The sequence below is a fragment of the Monodelphis domestica genome, chromosome 7 (genome assembly GCF_027887165.1).
Source record: "Monodelphis domestica isolate mMonDom1 chromosome 7, mMonDom1.pri, whole genome shotgun sequence".
Taxonomy (NCBI): Eukaryota; Metazoa; Chordata; class Mammalia; order Didelphimorphia; family Didelphidae; genus Monodelphis; species Monodelphis domestica.
In genome coordinates this window covers 177494012-177514993 of record NC_077233.1, presented here as the reverse complement: position 1 = coordinate 177514993, position 20982 = coordinate 177494012, and the positions used below count along the sequence as shown (strand labels likewise).

The 20982-nt window shown below is 37.7% G+C and overlaps 1 protein-coding gene across 43 annotated transcripts in view; it reads right to left on the bottom strand.

Annotated features, from left to right (window-relative positions):
- Nucleotides 1-20982, bottom strand: part of RBFOX1 (RNA binding fox-1 homolog 1) — a 2817840-nt gene that overhangs the window by 203632 nt on the left and 2593226 nt on the right. For 3 of the 43 annotated variants that reach the window (XM_056804075.1, XM_056804064.1, XM_056804047.1), the window contains exon 1: nucleotides 17567-20106. The exons of the other annotated variants lie outside the window; for them this stretch is intronic. In XM_056804075.1, the coding sequence (XP_056660053.1) occupies nucleotides 17567-17668 (102 nt within the window). In that variant the 5' untranslated portion in view covers nucleotides 17669-20106. Of the gene's footprint in view, nucleotides 1-17566; nucleotides 20107-20982 lie in introns of those variants that run through there. 43 annotated transcript variants of the gene reach the window in all.

Genomic DNA, 20982 nt, shown 5'->3' with positions numbered 1-20982 from the left:
GCTTAAGTCTTGAAGCACACCCAACTTGGCATAGTGGTTAGCATTGGCATCAGGGAGTCCTGGGTTCAAGTGTTTTGTCTTATCCATACTTGTTAAGCAATTCACTTAACCACCTAAAATGCAGATAATAAAGGACAGACAAATGGCTTATCTGCATCAGTGGAGGGAAGGTTAAGTCTTCAATAAACTAAAATCTGCATGTGCACAGATGGTGCAAAAAAATTTAAAATTCATATGACTACTAATTGGCCAAGCAATAGCAATGAAGCCCGCTATTCTCTAAGTCTTCAGTTCAGATAGGAGACGCGCAGAGACACAAAAGCCATTGTACATACTCGCCTTGGGCTTGGAAGCTCCCTTGCTGATGAAATCACAGTTCTAAACCCCCTTCATCCAATGAAATAAAATCTCTCAAAGATTATTTATCCAAGTCATAAAGGAGTTGCTTTCTGTGCAGGTGGGGGCACATTACTCATACTAAAAACAATTACAGATTCCTACGGTGCTGAAGCATGGGGGGTGTCTTTATGGTCGTAGCACATGAGGCGGTCTTATACAATCAGTATTTAGACTCAGAATGTTGTCGCTCTTCTCCTGAAAGGCAGAGAAGAGCTAATGTGCTACCCTGTGCTTAGTTAGCTTCACTTGTCCTTGTTCACAGTCACACCAGCTCCCCTTCTCAAAGTCCTTCTTATGCCTGTGATTGAACAAAGATGACCTAATTGGAGATGTCTGCAGGGTTACCGCCTGTGCTCCTCTTGGGCCAGGCAAGGGCACCATTTCCATTTTTGGCACCATTGTGCAAACCCGGAACAATGTTGGATGTTATTTACTTTCCAAGATTAAAACAGCTATCAAAACATCATTGGGCAAAGGCAGTGAGGGAGACTGGCTTCCTGCCTCCATACCACTTTGCAGTACTTGTTTATAGCTGAGATCATCAGTGTACTTTGAGTTAATGCTCACGTTAAGGTGTTTTTATCGTGTCTATAATATATTTTGACAATTTGGGCTGTTACCAAACAAACCGGGATGTTTACTGAGCCCAGCTCTTCTTCCAGCTCTGCAATGCTGGCCCTCCTCTTGGCAGAGGCTGCAAAGTCTGGAAGTTCTTTTTGCTTTTCCAAACTTTTATCCAACTACTGAGAAGGGGCAGATTCATACTTTTTGTATTTAAAAGGGGGTTGGAGATGAACTGAAAGCACTTTGTGTTTGCCACACAGAACTGTGTTAGCTGACTGACTTAAAAATCTCCTCAGATCTGTTACAAGATAAGACCCAAGTATGCTTCACTTCATTCCTGACTTGATTCCCCCTTCTGTTTTCTGTTTATGTTGCCTTCTTTTTATATGTTGCCTTCACTCATTAGAATGCACTCTCTTGGGGGGTGAGGTTTATCTTTCTTGCTTCTACTTGTAGCCTTAATATTGAGCATCAGTGGCTGGCACATGGTAAGGGCTTAATAAATGATCTACCTAGCTGCCTTACTGTAGTTGTGATCCTTTTCCATGTGTGCATCGATCTAGGGGCATGTTGGTACAGCAGGTAGACCCAGGGTACAAGCTGGTACACCCTGCAGTGGATTTGGAGTAAGAGAACTCGGAATTCAATTTCAGCTCCGGCACATCACCACTTTCTTGATCTGTAAAATGGGACTAGACTACGTGGCTTTGAGATCCTTTTTTATTCCTAGTCTATGATTCTAAATAGCCACTGAAGTGCCTTACAGCTCTAAACTGTGACCTATAATCCCTGGGAGACTGTCTTTCTCCTGTTCTCAGAGCATCACTTTTCAGTGCTGAGGAGGGGCAGAGACCTCCACTAATCTGGAGAGGTTCATATTCTCTGGTTTTGAATTGTAGCTTTTTCCTCCCAATCCTTACCTTTTGGCCCTCCCACATACTAACACTGTGGCTCCTGTCTTGGGATAGGCCACCACCTGAACTGAGAAAGTTGCCATGGGAACTGCATATTTTTCATGACACTACAAATAACCTCTTCTAGCTGCTTATTTGGGAAAATGTGTAACCTGTACATGAAAATTAACTGGCACGCACAAAGCCTATAAATTATTAGTGGTTTTTTTTTAAGAGAGCAATGGGTGGAGGGGAGAGCAAACAGCTCCAAAACTAACCAATGGAAATACCCTAAGAAACTAGTACTTCTTTCTGGGCTGTCATACCTGCTCCCATTTCTCTATACTCAGTTTAGATGTGTACAGAAGGGCATTTACCAGTCATGTGTTTATGGTCAATGTCATCACTTTATGGGGTTCCATTTTCCTTATCCATTAAAAAATGAAGAACAATACTTGCATAATCTATATCACACCATGATATTCAGGGGAAAGTGTTATGTAACCAGGACTGTCAATGCCAGCCAAATACATTGGAAAGAAAGTTGACTTTGAATCAGGAAAGGCCTAAAAAGGAATTTTTACTTGAAAACTTTTTAGAGTTCTGTAAACTTGAACACTCGCCCAAATCCCTAGAACTCTACTTTCTTATCTAAAAAAGGGGAGTAATATTCTATTCCATCCTATACTATACTATTCTATTTTCTATTCTCTCATAAAATGATTGCAAAGAGGATTCTTTAAGCAACTATAAATAGTATTTAAGGTCAGGCCATTTAACCATTTTCTATGGTCTTTATAGCAACTTTTTTTTTTGAGGGAGGTGGAAGAGTATAGAATTGTGTATGTTCCACATTTCTAATCATTTGGGCAATACCAATATGGAACCTTTCTCCACCAATATAGATTGACAACTCTTCCAGAACCTGCAGTTTTAGAGATCTCTCTATATTATTGAGAAGTACAAAGGTCTTCCCAAATCACAGAGATAGTATGTCTTATGCAGCACTTAAGGCTTGGTCTTTCTGACTTTCTAAAGCCAGTGTTTTAAAAACTAAACCCTGGTGACAGCTAAATGGTTCAGTGGATTGAGAGCCAAGTCCAGGGGTAGGAGGTCCTGGGTTGAAATCTAGCCTCAAAATCACTTCCTAGCTTTGTGACCTTGGACAAGTCATTTAACCCCAATTGCCTACCCCCTTCCCACTCTTCTGCCTTGGAACCAATACTTAGTATTAATTTCAAGATGGAAGGTAAAGTCTTAAAAAAACCAAAACACTATGTTCTGCTTTCTCAGTTTCATGTGGCCTGTCAAAATACTGATAAAGTATAAAATACTCCCAAGTGAAATCAAGTCAGAGTCCAATAATAACAGTAATAACAATAACAATTCTCCTAAAGTACAAATGTGACTTGAGTATGTCATTGCCTCTGTCATGGTTCCCTATTTCTTCAAGGAAAAAAATGTCAAGTTCCCTGGTATTTAAAACTTTAGTGCTAGCCTCTCCCCCTAGCTTGATTATACATTCCACTCCCTCGTACTTTCTAGTCTCAAATCAAAACAAGCTAGTTGTTGTTTCTCATATAAGACATTTCCATCTCCTGCCTTGGTGCCTTTGCAAAGATAATTTGTCCCCTAAGTCTGGAATTTTCTCCCTTTTTACCCTAACCTTTTAGCTAGTCTATTTCCCTAAAAGCTCAGCTCAAGCACTGATTCACATATAAGTAAGCATGTGCCTCCTGAGTTCTAAAATTATTCCATACGTATTTATTTATTATAGATAGGTAAAGATATTGATAATTATTTCTGTCTGCGCCATTTCAAAGGACTAAATGTAAGATGGTTTAATTTTTGTCCTTGTATCCCTAAAGAACATCTATCACACTGCCTAGCAAATAGGAGATTAATAAAATTATTGTTGAGTGATTGATTCCGAGATCCAAGATCTGGCCTCAAACTAAGATGCCATGTTGCCTCTCATGGCCATGATTTTTATGAAACTAAATCTATTATTTCATTGGGATAGGGAACTATCAATTAGGAAACATCCTCTACTTGGCAGATGGAAACCTACTTTTGAATTTATAACCTCAGAGAATTGCTAGGATCAGGGTCACCTAGAGAGTATGTTTCAGATAGAGTCCTTGACTCAGATATTCCTGAATTCAAGGTAGGTTCTCTGTCTGCTCCTTAGGTATCTTTTTACAGGTTTATCTTCTGAGCAGAGCCTGCTAAGCTACACTTCAGGCAAATCACTATAATAAAATGTGGGTTTTTCCACAACAGAAAAAGATAAATTATTTTGAGAACTGGGAGCTAGAGTTTGAATGAATTTCTGGACTTTATGAGACTTAAGTCTGCAAAACTCAGTGAAATATCTCAGAGTAGGATTTTCTCTGAATGCTGGGAACCAACAAGGCAGTCAAGATACAGTCATCTTGGGGCAACTAGGTGGCTCAGCAGTTTGAAAGCCAGGCCAGGAGACAGTTCTGGGTTCTAATTTGATCTCAGATATTTCCTAGCTGTGTGATGCTGAGCAAGTCACTTAACCCCCATTGCCTAGCCCTTACCACTCTTCTGCCTTAGAACAGATACATAGTATTGATTCTAAAAGGGAAGAGAAGGACTAAGGAAAAAAAATAAAAGGCACATTCATCTTACTGACCTCTGGGCATAGTTTTGTCTTGCCTTCAATAAGAAGGCAAGTTAATTGCTAAGGAAAAAAAAAAAGAAAGGCAAGAAGGTCATGATGATGGTGGTGATACAAATAACAATACCTACCTATATACATAATAATCTCTCTACATACACACATAAATACATATATGTGAGAATGAAAGGGAGAGGGAAAAGGAGGGAAGGAGAAGAAGAGGGAGAGAGAAGGGGGAGGATGGAGATGGAAATAGAAATAGAAAATGGAAAAATCAGTACCATTGCTACCCAGAGCCCTTGAGTTGTTCAATATATGCATAATAACTGTTTTTTAACCCCCAGAAGTTAAAATCAAGAGGTAAGTAGAATGATCACCATAAACTAGAGTAATGTCTTCAACATTTAGACCCTAGGTCCCAGACCAGAAAGATTGTTCAAAAGAAAGAGTTGAGCCTGAGGGCATTAGCTATTTAGCTAGAACTATCTCTGCTCCTTATTTTAAAGAGTTGGGTGCCTGGGGCAAAGAAACTCCAGCTAGAAATAAGAGACCTTGTAGTCAAGAGTGAAAGGAACAAGACAAGTGACTCCTTAAGAAAAAAAATCTAGGTAAGAATACTTTTCAAGGAAAGATTTCTGCTAGTCCCTATAGCAGAAGAACTGTAAAAATGATTTAAACTCAGAAAACATGAGGGAGAGAGAGAGGGAAAGAGGGAGAAAGGAAAGAAAAAAGGGAGGGAGGGAGGGAGGGAAGGAAGGAAAGAAGGAAGGAAGGAATCAAAGGAATACGGAAATGGAAAGAGAAAAAGGAAAGAAACATTTATATAGCACTTACTAGGAATCAGGAGGCACTATGGCTAAGAGCTTTACAAATATTATCTCATTTGATTTCTCACAAAACACAAAGAGATCTAATTACTATTACGTGTGTGTCCAAAGAGGTTATGCCTGTTCCTATTCATCAAAGCATCATCTACCATCATCATGTGCTTGTGAGATCAGGGCTTGCCTTCACCACCAGATATTCCTCAAACCTGGCTCCTATCTAGTCATACCATAACCACCACCCCAAGTACTGGTTATATAGTTTGTTACAGTAGGCTTCTAACTGGTTTTCTTACATGGAATCTTCCCCCTTTCTCTGATCTCTCCTCTATGAAAGATTAAGTGTTTTAAACAGTTTTTGCTCCTGGAAGTCTATGGACTCCTCAAAATTACAGTTTTAAATGCACAAAATAAAATGCTTAGTATCCTCCCAAAAAATAAACATATTGAAATAATTTTTAATTAATTAATGAACCCTAGTTTAGGGGCTTCTGGCTATATTTTAGAAATCTAAAGCTGAAGTCTGATCATGATAAGGCCTTGCTCAAGAAGCTTCAGTAAGTTATTTTTTTAAATAAAATGCAAATCCTTTGCATTTACAATAAAGTACCAGATATATTTCAGTGATTGCAAAAGAAGAGTGCTAGACATGAGTTCAGATCCCACAGCATACAATAAGTAGAAATGAGAACCTGGGCAAGTCACCACTTCTGTCAGTTTCCCTAACTGTTTAAATGGTTATAATAATAATACCTATCTCCCAGAGTTGCTGAGGATTAAATGAGTCACTATTTGTAAGCCTAGTACCTGGTATATATTAGGTGCTTAATAATGCTATTATTTTTATATCCTTTGCTTTTAATTCTTTTCACAAATGGAGCCAGCCTATAATTTCAGGGGGATTACATATTAGGGACTCACACATTTTATATTCCTTGGTGATGATGAAAACAAAAAGAATAACTAGCATTTCAATAGCACCTACTATGTGCCAGGCTCTGTATTAAATGCTTTACAGATATCTCATTTGTTGTTCCCCTCATACAACACTCTATCTTCTGACTCTAAGACTTTGCAGAGCTTGTCGTTCATACCTAGAAATCTTTCCCTCCTCCTTTTGATAATTATACCAATTATAACACAATGCTCCCCAAATCATTCGGTATTTATTTTGGGCATCTTAGATTTTAATCATCTTTGAATATGTTATGTTTCACTCTGCCACCACCCAACATAAATTCATTGAGGTCAATCACTGTCCCACTTATCACCGACTCTAATTTATATCATAAAGAAAAGGCACTGGGTACAAAGTGGATACTTAATAAATGATAGAGATGTTTAATATTAGTTCAATAAATTCCTTTGTCTTGAAGTAATTGTTGTCTCCTTATTACTAGTGAAGGAGCGTGACCTATACTTTTGAGAGACTGGTTATCCATGCAGTATCTTGGACCAAAGAAGCTTAATTTGGAGGGTCTGGGGGTAGAGAAGAATCCATTCACTCTGAGAGCAGGACACTGTCCACAATTGATACTATCTTCTAAACTAAAAGCATGTAATTTGGACAAAAATTTTACCTACAGTAGACCAGGAAAGTGACTTTCTGAACTCAATGACTTATCCAGCTACTGGGAATTTATTTATTTCACAGGACCCTGTCTCCACAATTCTGGCCTTCACCACCAGAAAAACCAGATTCTAAACTATACAACGATTTGGCTCCCACCAAAACCTAACACAAGTTCCCAGGGCTCTGATCACCAACCTACAGAGCCTATTTTGGGATGGAAGAGGTAACAAGCCTTTAAGAGCTTGTTTTAACTGTGTGAAATCAAATGACTAATATTTATACTGGACAGTTTTTTCCCCACAGATGAAATAAACTCTGGAGCTTAGACATTCACTGTGGGTGGAGTTAGACAAGGAGGTCTGAACATGCCTCCATGTGCAGGAAGCTATTAGCTGCAACAGACATTCAAATTAGATCTTGCTCTGTAAAATTGTTAGCTAGATTCAATCAGAGAAAGTAGATCTCCTTTTAGATATCACAGGCACATGTTAGGACCCATCACTGAAATCTAGGGTCATTAGACTAGCATGTTTAACACAAGGAATACTTAGCTGATCATCTCTTAATTCTTTATTGCATGGGTTAACAAAATTTTCAACTTCACAATTTTTATACTAATCTCAAATATGCCAAGATAGAAAATCATTTTTTCTTTTAATGGATGACATTTGGGTGTCTACTAAAAGAAAGACACAGAGGGTCATTTCTGGGGCTAATACATTTGTACCTGTTTCACCATCATGGAAATACTATGATTTTAGGGAAAAAATCAAGACGGGTTGTAAGCTGACTTGTATACCTACTGTGATCTACTCCTACCACTTATAGGTGGTATAAATCAATCAATCAATCAATCAATCAATCAATCAGTAAGTATAAGATGAACACCCAATGAATGCTGGGCACTGAGAGATGTAACAAGAATCCTAAAGAAGTATAAAGTACATAGTTCTCATCCTCTTAGAGTTTAAACATATTGGAGGAGATGCCACATCCATTTAAAGGTAAATGGCATCACATAATGGTTTTATGAGGGTATAGACAGTAAGTGCTATGGGATCTATGAAGATGGTGACAGTGTTGAATAGATGTAGAAGGGCTAGATAAAGCTTCAGAAAGGAGGTGATATTCAAGCTGGATCCTAAAGAGTCGTCAGGAACTAGAGTGGCAGAGAAGAGGGTACAGAGGAGAGATGAGAACAAAGAAGAAAAGGTGCCAGTGTATAAAGTAGACAGGACATGGTGAATGAATCCGAGAACTCTGGTGCAGAGGGTTTGTGAAAGGAAGTAATGGGGCATAAGGCTTGAAATGTAATTGGACCCAGATTGTGGAGTGCCTTGAATGTCAGACTGAGGACTTTGGATGTTACCCTGCAGGCACTGGGAAAAGATGGGAGGTTTTGAGTACAACAGTTAAATTAAGAATATTCTTATTCAATCCACATTTCTTTCCTATAGGTTTTAGGATTGGAGGGGAAAGGGAAGGAAGAACTCCATTCCCTAAAGCTGGCCCCACGCTGAACATGGTACAGACAGCTCTCTGGAAAATAAATAGGTCTCAACTTCCTCTCCACTGATTATATATCTTTTTCAGTGTTTACTGATTAGCCAGATGCCTTTCTTAGTGGGAAGATGACTCTTCTTAGAGTGAAATGGAAGTGTGTGCTGGGAGATCTGCTATTTTGTCACATGCAAAGTTTCAGATATCACAGATCACTGAATTGAGTGTTTCTAAATTAAAAGGGACTTCAGAGTCCCTCTAGTCCAAACAATATCTGAACAAGAACCCCCTCTGCCCAAATGTCACTAATTTTAGCAAGGAATAGTATGGCCTAATCAAGAGAAAGCTGCCTCTGGAGTCAGGAAAAACTAGGTTCAAGTTTGGCCTCTAACACATACTATGTAACCATGAGCAAGTTACTCTCAATTATCTAAATAGCTTTCTTAGTGTATAATTTGCATAGAAAGCAACAATTTACATTGGTAGAGGAAGTTTTCTCAGCTGGGAGTTCCCTAGGCCAATAAAATCACCAGTTTAGTCTGTAACCATCTAAATGAAATGGAATCTGCTACCTGTTAAGACTGAGCATTTCATTTTTAGATAGCTCTAATTTGGGGGAATTTTTTTCTTATATAAAGTAAAAATCTTGTCAACTTTGACTCATTGTTCCTAGGTTTGCCCTCTGAAGTCAGAATGAATAAGTCTAATTTTTCTTAGGCATGACAGCCCTTTAAATAATTTAACAGTGATCACGTATGCTCCGAGTTTTTAGTATCTCTTCTGAGTTCCAGTCCAACATCACCAATTTGTCTATTGGATATTTCTGAACGGATGCCCTAGAGATATCTTCAACTCAATCTGTCCCAACCTTAAGTTTTTTCACTTTTACTTTAATCCCTCTTTTAATTTCTGTATTTCTGATGAGGGTGTTTATCATCCTTTCCATCACTGAGACTAGCAACCTTGGAGTTATTTTCAGCTGTTTACTTTCCCTCACCTTATATATTCAGGCAATTGTCAAATCTTGTCATTTCTATCTCTGCAGCATCTGATATATCTGTCTTACTCTCTCCATTCAACCCTAGTTTGGGTCCTTATCACCTGTTGCCTGGATTTTTAGTCTGAATTTCTGATCATTCCTCACTCCATACTTTCTTCCATATAGCCACAAACATAATCACCCTAAAGAAATGTACATATATTGCAAATATCATTGCAGTGAACTTTCATGAGACTGATAATATTATCCTGATGCTTTGAAAAGTGCTATATGGATTAATTTTAGAGGGAAGACACAAGTTTCTTCATCTTCATCTTCAACCAGTATTTGAAGAAATCAAAACTATATGTAACTATATGAAAAAATGCTCTAAATAATTATTGATTGGAGAAATGCAAATCAAAACTAAGGTATCATCTCATAACTATTAAAATTGGCTAAAATGATAAAAGAGCAAAAAGACAAATATTAGAGGGGATTATAATAACAGGGATGCTATTAAATGGGACTGTGAATGGATCTAACCATCTTGGAGAACAATGTGGAATGATATTCAAAGAGTTTTAAAACCTTTTGATCCAGCAAAACCATCAGTAGGTTTATTTCCTAAGGTGATCCAGGAAAAGGGAAAAGAATGTATATGTTTTAAAATATTTATAACATCTCTTTTTCTGGTAGCAAAGAACAGGCAACTGAAAGGATGTCTATCAACTGGTGAATGGCTGAATAAGTTGTGGTATATGATTCTAATGGCATACTATTGTCCTATAAGTAATGACAAACAAGATGATCACCCCCAAAAAACCCTCTGGAAAAACATATATGGAGTAATGCAAAATGAAGAGAATCAGGAGAATATTGTACATAGCAACGATAATAATATATGATGATCAAGTGTGAATGACTTAACTATTATCAATGAGGCAAGGATCCAGGACAACTCCAAGGGACACATGCCAAAAAAAAGGATATCCACCACCACAGAAGGAGCAGATGGAGTCCAAATGTAGATTGAAACATACCATTCTTCATTTATTTCCTCCATGAATTTTTCTCTAGTATAAGAAATGTGCATCTTGTTTCACAATGTGATGAACAGGGAATTATGTATTATATGATAATATTTGTACAACTTATGTAGCTTCTCTTCTTGGGGAGAAGAAAGGGGTAGGAGAGAGGGGGACATTTTTAAAACTATCAATTTCTTGTTGAATCAGAGGGTTTCAAAAAGAACTAAGGTTAATAATCATCTTATCATAAAAGAAAAGAACATGTTGAACCATTTAAAAATGCAAATAAGAAAGCATAAGAAAATGGAGAATAAGACCCAAACAAAGCAGTTTTGAAATTAGCATGTAAAATATGAAATTTATGTTTTAAAAGTTGTTTATCATGGAGATTCATTTGACCACTTTTGCCTAGCTCTCACCATTATTCTGCCTTAGAATTAATATTTAGTATCAATTTTAAGACAAAAGGTATGTGTTTAAAATAATAATAATATATGAGTCTGTCTTCTCTATCTTTATTTTTATTATATAGACTAGTAAACTCAGTCATTATGTGCCTAGAAAGTCTCTATTGTACAGTAGCTACACAGCTGGATGGGGTGTGGGGTGAGGGAAAATGGTAAAATTTTAAACATATTTTCTCTTAAGGTTCTTCCCAGTTCTTCTTTGCTAGTACACGGGTTTCAAGATACAATATTTGGCTAGAAATTCAATTCAATAAGCAGTTTGATATCATACCTGCTGTTCTAATCACTGTGCTAGGCTGTGGGAGTTGTAAAGCTAGACAACATTGGCCTTGCCCTTTAGAACTTAGCAATGTAATAAGGAGACCTTATATAGGGATCCAGGAAACAGCTCAATGAGAAATGTAGCTTATTTTGCCTAACCCTTCTGTTGAGGAGAAAACAACCAAATAAAAAAAAAACATTTGGGAGAGAATATCTACTGGGAGAAGGGAATCATTACATTTCAGAGGGGGAAAAAAAATCTTTCAAACCCAGCCTACAAAAAGGAAACAAGATCAGTGGGAGGAGGGAATAGAGAAAGAGTTTGACTCATCCACCCACTAACTCACAGTAGGCTTGAGAAATAAGGAAGAATTTTCCTCCCTGGCAAAAAAAAATACTAATAGATTTTCTTTTTTGGAAGGAAAATGGTCTCTGCTAACTGTGGCCTTGCTGCTTTGGGGGCTGATGTGGATTGTAACCTTGTTCAAAGCATTTTCTTTATGTGAAATCCTCACTCTGAGGGTAAGAGAAATTAGAATGTGTGAATTATCCTTTGATGGCTGTGAGAGTTGCTATCATCTCTTCCATCACCATGCTTACTAGTCATTTGCTATCCTGCCTCATCTACCACCTTTCGGAACCAGAGACTTTAATATGGATGACTCATGTTAGAAAGAATGGACTCCTTTCAACAAGCCCATAAGCACCTTGAAGACAAGTGGCATGTCCTATGCATCATTTCATACCTGGACTAATACAACAGACTTCTGGCTGATCTCACTGCCTCAAGTCTCTCCCCACTCCAATCTGTCTTTTATTCAGCTGCCAAAGTATTCTTTATAAAGTTCTGGTCTTACCATGTCTCCTCCTTAGTCAATATCCTAGTATCTTTGCCAAGAAAACGGAAAAGATGACTAGAAAATGACTCAACAGCAGCAACTATATATAGCCAACAACCATAAATGCTTAGCTATGTGTCTGTCCACTCTCATGCCTGATGTATCTCTGCTTCACAAATTCTGGGTATCTAAGTAATATTTAAGTTTTTGGAACAATTTATTAGGATTTTGTTAAAATGCTCCACATTGAGGACAGAAAAACATCATTAGAATAGAAGTCTGTAGCAGGAATTTTGTTTTTTAAAAAAGGCAAATGTTAGCTTATAGATGATGTTTTTGAGTCAGTGCACTTTTAGCTTCATTTCTTATAACTGATACTAATTATATATGTTCTTTTTTAAAAATATATATATGTTCTATTTGCCATTATGGCCCAAAGGCCCTACAAATTCCTCTCTCATGTGAAATTTCAATTATGATGACAACACTATGTATATTTACTAAGGCAGGGTAGTAGCTCAGATAGACACTTTGGAAATATTATAGACATAGGAAAAACTAAAAGGGTTTTCTGCTCAAGCTACAATGAATAAGAAAATTAATGAGCAATCCCATTTTTGAAAATTTTAGTTAGCTTAGTTTTTTTTTTACCATGGTCTGATACTTGAGTGAAATTCAGACAATTTTTAGCTATATGCTTACTTCAAAGATAGAAAATAAAGAAATGGAAAACTATGCCAGCTTTTGTGTAGGAGAAATTAGTTTCAAATCTTAAATCCAATTTGTTAAATATTTATTAAGCACAAATAAATAAGGTATAAGGAAAGACAGTCAATGAGCAATTATTAAGCACTTAGTATTTGCCAGAGGGCAAATTAATTTCTGGAGATAAAAAGAAAGACAAAACATTGGCCCTACTCTCAAATACAGGTACTGCTAATGTGATCTTAGACAAGTCAATTCTAGTATTTGAGCCTCAGTTTCCTTATCTCCCAAATTAGGAGCTTGGATTAGATGAACTATAAGATTCCTTACAATTTTAGATTTGTGATCTTCTGGTTCTTCCACAGAATCCCTTAAATTATGCCATAGAAAATCATTTCTTGCTGTTCTTACATAGAAAACAATTCCCAGGAGCAATTATATAGGCAATAAATTACCTGAATGATTCCATGGAACACAGAACCCACCATGATGTTAAATCTAAAAGGAACTAGAATTATCATTCAGTGTAGCCCTTAACTTTACAGATTTGCAAAACAAATCCCAGAGATATAAAGTGATTTTACCATTGATCATATGCCATATCACCCATTCCCAGCTCAGGAGGAAATTTCAGTCTAGGTGCATACAGGGATAACAGTCCCAATTATGAGCAATTCTTTAAGCAGTAAATTTTCATTTGTAACTTACCCCTTAGTATAAGAAAAGGACCCTAAATGCAGATCATAGATTGAATACTATTTTGCCAATATAAATCATGTCTTCTCATTTCTTGTCAGTTTATTGGGGGGGGGTGTCTTTATATAAGTTCAGACCTACAGGATAACCCAGTTCTATATGAAAATTCACCTTTATAGAGATAACAAAAGCATCTTTTCTGGGCGGAGCAAAAGATTTCCATAGAGAACAAATTCAAGGAAAATGAAAGAAGAAATCTTTGAATATAGTTGGATATGTCCTAGCCCTACTTGGTAATCGTTATTCTTTAATGATGAGAATAGCAGGGGATATACTAACATGAATAATTACCAAGCATAAAAGAACAGTTTAACAACTTTTGAAAAGATCACAAATTTAGAGCTAGAAGATATCTTAATTTTCACGGAGGAACAGTTTAAGAGACTTGTCTAGGATCATAGAGTAAGTAACTGTCAGAAACAGGATTTGAACTCATGTCTTACAGTCTTGAAGTCTGGCACTCACTAACCATCAAATTGCTTCAAGAGATTAGAATCCATGCCAAAAATCACCCATAAATGTTTGAGAAATGGTAAAATAAGAGTAGGATTGTTACAAATTAGAAATAGGAAGGAAACAAATTAGCTTGCTACAAGATCAATAATGTCTTAGAGAAGCTATAATGTAGATTCATGCAATGGGGAGGAGCTCTACTAGATAATCTGTTAAGATTCTTCCAGCTCTATAATTCTAAGATGTTTATATGGATAAAAATACATTGGACCACAAGCTGAAGGCACATTAATAATGAAATTCTCCTGTTAAGATGTAGGAATGGAGAGATGATTTCCTGGGATTGTCATGATGATCTACTCTGTGTCAAAGTTTAGACTGATGATAGCCTGCTGGTGATAAATATAGAGAAAGTCCACAGTCATTTAATGAAAATATTTCAAAGACTGGGAATTTAACCTTGAGGAGGAAAAGGCTAAAAGGAATTGTTTCTTTAAATTAGAATAAGTGACTGAAAAAAAGACAAACACAATCTTCAAGTATGTAAAAGGTTGGATTTTTTTTGGGGGGGGGCAGGTCAGATGGTAACCTACTATTAAACAGGAAAAAAAGAAATTTACTTATCCTATACTATTAAAGATGTAAACTAAGCAAATGTTAGAACTTTATAGAATTCAGAAATTTTTTTTCTTTAGAGGGAAATTAAAACATCAGATTTTCATTAAACTGAAACTCTTTAGGCAATCCCCTAAACTTTTTTCCATCTTCATGATGACTTAGGTAATATCCTAAGCTGCAATACAGAAAAGGACTTACAGGAGTTATTAAAAAAAACTATAAGCTATTTATGGCTTGAGTAGGATTATGTCCAGGCTTAGTCAAAGACCCATATTCATGCCCATATCTCTGATCATTGACACTTTCTTCAGCCACTAGGAGTCTTCTATCTGACCTTTACCCTCTTAATAGCTGGGGATTGGATAACATGTATTTGATAAGAAAGCAGGTAAATTAGAGGAGTTCCTACCTCTCCCAATCCTGCCTGACCTAGTCTTTCTGATCTTATCAAATGCCTGGATCTGACCTCCATTTCAATTTCAAACTCACTAATTCTAGACTAATGATCTGTGGCAATAGACTATGGTTAAAAAAAAAAATCCTGATTTTTTTACTCATACTTCAGGAGAGGATTTTAGACTATCAGGTATACTGAAGTGGAATCATGTCAGATAGGAAATATGTACCACCCCACTTTAGGCTATTTACTTGGATTTTTCATAACAGCACTAGTGGTGGGCCATCTGGCTAATGAGAGCATTGGAATCCATTTTTCCTAGATAGATTCTCAAATCATAAAAACCATTTAAAAAAAAGGCAGTTCAATCTTATATTTGCAGACTATATTATGGGAGGGTATGACTACCAGATTAAACCCTAAAAGATAGCCATCAAACTTTACCAAATTAGTTTTCGTTTGTGTTAGTTAAGGGGGAAAACAGGTATGAAAAAGTATATTAGTTAAGATTTTCCATGTCACAAGAATAATGAAATACTGTAATGTAAGCAAGAGCTGCTTACATGAAGCTAGTTAAATATATCTATTGCTGTTCCTTTTTCTCTCAAATGCTAAAGTGGTACTATGTTCAAGGTTAAGTCAAACCAATGAAAACATGCCAATTCAGACATTGAAAATACATGGCAAAAAAAAAAAAAAGCCCAGCTTAGACATTCACAAACTAGCCCTTTTTTAGCCTTCTTATTCCTTACCACCACCACTACCCCAGACCCCTCCAGACACTGACTGCCCTTCTTTGCTGTTCTTCATTCAGGACTTTCTATTTCCAACTCTCTTTTCACTGTCCTCCATGTCCAGAATGTTCTCCTTCTTCATCTCTGCCTCCAAGCTTCCCTCTCCTTAACCAACCTTCTGTAAGGGGTCTCTATTGGTCACTCCTTCCCACCTCTCATCCCCCACTCCCCTTAGCCGCTTCTCTCTGTTTACCTCCCATTTTCACTGCATATATTTTTTATGTACATAGTTGTTTGTACGCTGTTTCCTCTATTCTAATATCAGTTTCTAGAAAGCGGGGACTCTATTTTTGCCTTTCTTTCTATCACCAGTTGTTAACACATTACCTGGCACATAATTAATAAATACTTGTTGACTTACAGGACTCTTAGTACTTGAAATTCACAGTCTTGGAGACTGGAGGATATTCAAAACATATTTTCTTGTTGACAGTTCTTTCACAGAGAACAGGAATCGCCAAAACAGAGTTATGGCTTGTCAAAAATAAGCAAGCTCCCAACTTCCATTTGGATTTGAAATAAGTTTTTGTTTGTTTCATTTTCTTCACACTGACAGATAATAATCTAGTGCAGGTGCAATCTACTCCCGTTTTTCCCCTTCCAATTAAGGGGAAAATGTGGCTGGCTGGAGGAGTTTGAACTGCAGTGGTGAGACTAGCATGTTGGTCCAATCTTTAGCTAAGGTTCACCTGGAAGTTGCAATAATGACTCCATAACCCATTGTGCTAAGAGACCAACCGAGCCCATCACACCACAGTACTCAAACCCACCTCTCTGAGCCAGTTGGTCCAAGATCAGGCACTGCTGGGCTATTATAAAAGTTTGAGCTCTTGGTGAGACAAAGTGTCATTCTTTGCTTGGTAATGAGGAAAGCATCTGTCTTTAAGGAAGGGGGAACAAAGCCAAATTGGAGTCCTCTGCCAATTTATTTTGGCTCCAAGAACGAGAGAAAGCTCGGCAGCCTCCAGTAATAGGAAGCCGGCAGCCTTGCCACATGGCAGAAACGTCCTACAAACTATGACTGGGACACAAATAAAAAGGGGAGAGAACAGAGTGGGCAGTGGGAAAACACACGTTCGGGAGAAGACACTCAACTTTTGGTACCTGGAAATAATCGCAGTCTTTCGAGAAAGAGGCTCCCCGCAATCATTCTACAGGGACTACAGAAGCACCATTTCAGCCGGAGAGCCGAGCGAGCTGGCTTGCCCTTCCCCCATCCCATTACCACATTAGACTGTATTAGCAGTGAGCTCTCATCTGCTACTACACAACACCTCTGCCTGTGGGTATTAACACACGATGCAAATGAAGATGTAAGATAGAATCAGCTCATCAATCACAATCACACAGGGACACTGGAGCAAGGCAAAAGGATTAGCACTTCAGCCCCGCACAGGTCTCTTCCCTATCACCACTCTAGTTTAATTAAGCATCACCTCAAGTGCTTATTACCACTGCAAAGCTCAGCTCTGAAGGCCAGCTCCCTGTAATCTCAGCACTGGAGTTAATTAGAAGAGTATGAAAAAAAATCCATTAAAAATGGTGGGATTCCCCTAACAGAAATTATAGGTATGTTTGTAATAAAGATTTGCTTTTCCTTAGATTTGGAATAACACATTAAATGGCCTTCATTAAGCTCCAACCTTTTACTCCGAACCACGGGCATGCCGCTGCCTTTCCAGCAAAGCTATTTTTAAATGTGGCTACACAGGCATGGCTCAGATTTAACAAGCCTGTTAACTTATCTTAGAGGTGAATGACAAAGCTCTTCACAAAGGGGAGAAAATAAAAGAACTCCCCATGTCTTTCCGCTCCCAAATCATGAACCGAAAGAGACCCACAGCCCTGAACATCACAGACATTTACATTTTCAGCCAAACCTCTCAGGAGAGCAATCCCCTCCATCCCTCGCCTGCCAAGTGACCTGACTTCAGCACTGTGCAGTTCCCCTGAAGCATCAGATAACATCACGAGCACTTCCAGCCGAGCAGGAAGGAGCCGCCTTCCCTCAACGAGGAGGTGCAATCAACAGTAGCCAGGGAAACAGAGAGCTGAAGGATCCCGGGTTTAGGAGCACGAGATGCAAAAGCCCAGTTCTCGACGTGGAAGGGGCAGCCCTCCCCCGATGAGCCAAAAGTTGAGGCTCTAATTCAAAGAAGGAGCCACCACGGAGCTTGTCTGACCTCCAAGGCGGCACACAGCTTGAGCAGGCTGTCTCACATGAGGGGTTCTCCTTCTCTCTTTCCTTATTCCTTTTTGCCTTCCTCTCTCCTTTTAATCCGAGCATCTGGATACAGCTGGAATTATCCGGTCTTTTTAAAAAAGACCCAGTCCCTTACCCTCTAGGAGTTTGCTATCTAGGATTTCTAAAATGTGATAGATAACCCAGAAGCACACACAAGGAAACAGAGATAATGAACAGCTAACAGATAAAGGCAGTGTGACCTGGTGGATGGAGAGCTGAAACAGGAACCCAGAAGACCCAGCTTTTAAGTTCTGCTTCTGACAGACTGGCCGTTGGACTCCAGGCAATCACTTAACCTCCTGAAGCTATAGAAAACTCTTTAAAGACTAAATAAGTTACAGAGAAGGGGTCAACTTATTTTGGGCGAAAGCATTCTCTATAATAATGGAACCCCATCCTTGTTCTGATGCCTCACTTTGGCATGGAGGTAACCCAGACTTCTCACAGCCCTTGCCAGTGGAGTCCAGGTCCTGGTGGGCTCTCCTAAGAGAAGTACTAGCCAAGTAATGTCCTGTATATCTATCATCTGAGGGGCCAGGTTAGCAGAGTTTTAAAAGGCTCATCCTGAGAAAGTTTGCTGCCAGATGATACTTGACTTTTCAACCAGAAAAGTTCACAAATCTGACTTACTAAGGGGTACACTAAGTTGTTCCATGTGTCAATGGAGAAATTTCCCAAATAGATAAACTCAGAGAAAATGGAGACATATAATATTAAGGATGTAAATAAAATTGATGAAATAATTGCAAATCAAAAAGGTTGACATAGGGGAAACATATCAATAATACAAATAAAGAGGCAAAACAGTTTCATGCTTAGAGAAAGATTTGGGAGAAAGTAATATCCTGTTAAAGAAATACCCCAAACTTTTATATAGTTTCCTTTGAAAATATAATAGTGGTCTTCTATAGTGGGTGGGTCTTGAAATAGTTGGAAACTCAATTTTGGATGTGAATGAATGACTGTAGAATGTGGCATCATTCCAGAGAAAAATTGCTAGATTTAGAGCCAGAGGACATGAATTCAAATCCCTATCCTCACTTCACATTTAACATCTGTGCAGCCTTGAGTAAGGCATAACTTCTCCAGTTCTAGGCTTCTTTATATTTAAAATGACATGTTCTAACAAGATGACAACTTATTGGCTTACATTGGTTTCATTTGTCTCTTTCCCTGTCATGATTTAGTGTCATGTGGAATATTAGCCATATAGTTTAATTGGAAGATATATTAACTTCATGGATCCTGATAAAAACTTCAAAAAGGTGAGAAAAATATAAAATAAAAAAGGATTCTCAAGATTTGGAAATGGCTTCCAAAGTATACAAGTAAATGTAAATGATGATGTAAGACATACAATTCTCACCACTCATTTTGCCTTGATTAAGGTGATTAATTGATAGATATGTCACTTGTTATAGTTATGACATACCCAGCACAACATGGTTAAAACTATATTAAGGCAGTTAATACACACACCCACTGAACAATGAATACCAAATTAGCATCTATGGAAGGCAGAGGCAATAAGCAAAATAAGAAATCAAATTTTGTTTGTTGACATGCTTTTGTGAACCATAAGCTTTTGCTAATTTATAGAGGATCTATTTGCTAATGGGATCAATATTAAAAGGTACTGACTGAAGGGAAGCTAAGTAGCTCAGTGGATTAAATGCCAGGCCTAGAAGCCAGGAAGTCTCAGATACTTCTTAACTATGTGATCCTGAGCAAGTCCTTTAACACCCATTACTTAGCTCTTGCCACTCTTATGCCTAGGAACTAATACAAGGTATTGGTTCCAAGACAGAAAGTAAGGAGTAAAAAAAAAAAGTACTGAGCATGAATCCCTGTGGCAAAGTACAAGAGATGTGAAATTCAAATATACTCAGTGAAAATCAAATAATATTTAATTTACTCAAGAACACTAATATCTTTAAATATGGCTGAATATTTTATTAAAAAAGTTAATTATTACCTTTCATTCATTCAAAAACCATTTAGAGCACAGAATCTCCCATGCTGACTGGCCCTATCCATGAAACCTATAATTTAGCTAAGGAAAACAAAAATTAGGGTAGAGTAGAAAACTGTCTAGAGGAAGAACAGAAGGAATGGACATAATGCTATTTGATTTTGAAAGGAGGAAAAAACATTTCTGATTGGAGGGCTTATAGAATATATAAAATTTCAAAAGACAAAGATAGCAAGAGACACAGTAAAGGCAAAAATATAGAAAGAAAAAACTGGATGAGCATTAAGGTACTGTGAGTATTCCATTTTTGACTAAAGCAAACATGAGAGGGGATGTTGTGAAATAAAGTTTAAAAGATAGAAAAGCAGAATGTCACAAAAGTCCTTGAACTGTAGGCTTAGGCATTTGGATTTTTGATGGCAGGAACTAGGAAGTCATTGAAGGGTTTTGAGCAGAAGGGTTAATAGTCCCAGAATCTTAGAATCTTAGAAGTATCAAGGGCTACAGAGGTTATCTAGGCCAACTTACACCTGCATAAGACTTTTCTCTAGAATATTCCTGATAAATGATTATGCAACTTTTGTTTGAAAGATCCCAGTGAGAGAAGATACATCTATTGCCCAATGCAGGCCATTCTACTTTGAGACTTCTGTCCTTACACTGAGTCTTTAATATGCCTCTAATTTCCACCATCTCCTTGTTCTACCCTCTGGAGTCAAGCAGAACATATCTAATCCCTGCTTCTTTTAAGTAGCTCTTGATATCTTCCCCCACTTCCTGCCACCACTTCTATTTTATAGGCTAAATATCTCTACTTCCTTCAACCAGTCCCCATAGGACATAGCCTTCTATCCTCTCAGCATCTTTGTCATACTCCTCTAGACTCTATCAAACTTGTCACTATCACTCCTAAAATGTGGCACCTAGTCCTGAATATAGACCTTAACCTAGCATTCCTATATATTCAGAAGATTAATTAGGGAATAACATGGCAAGATAATTAAGTATTAAGTACTAAATTTGCTAATGTTCTTTCCTGCTACACACAAGCACTTTTTTTGTCCC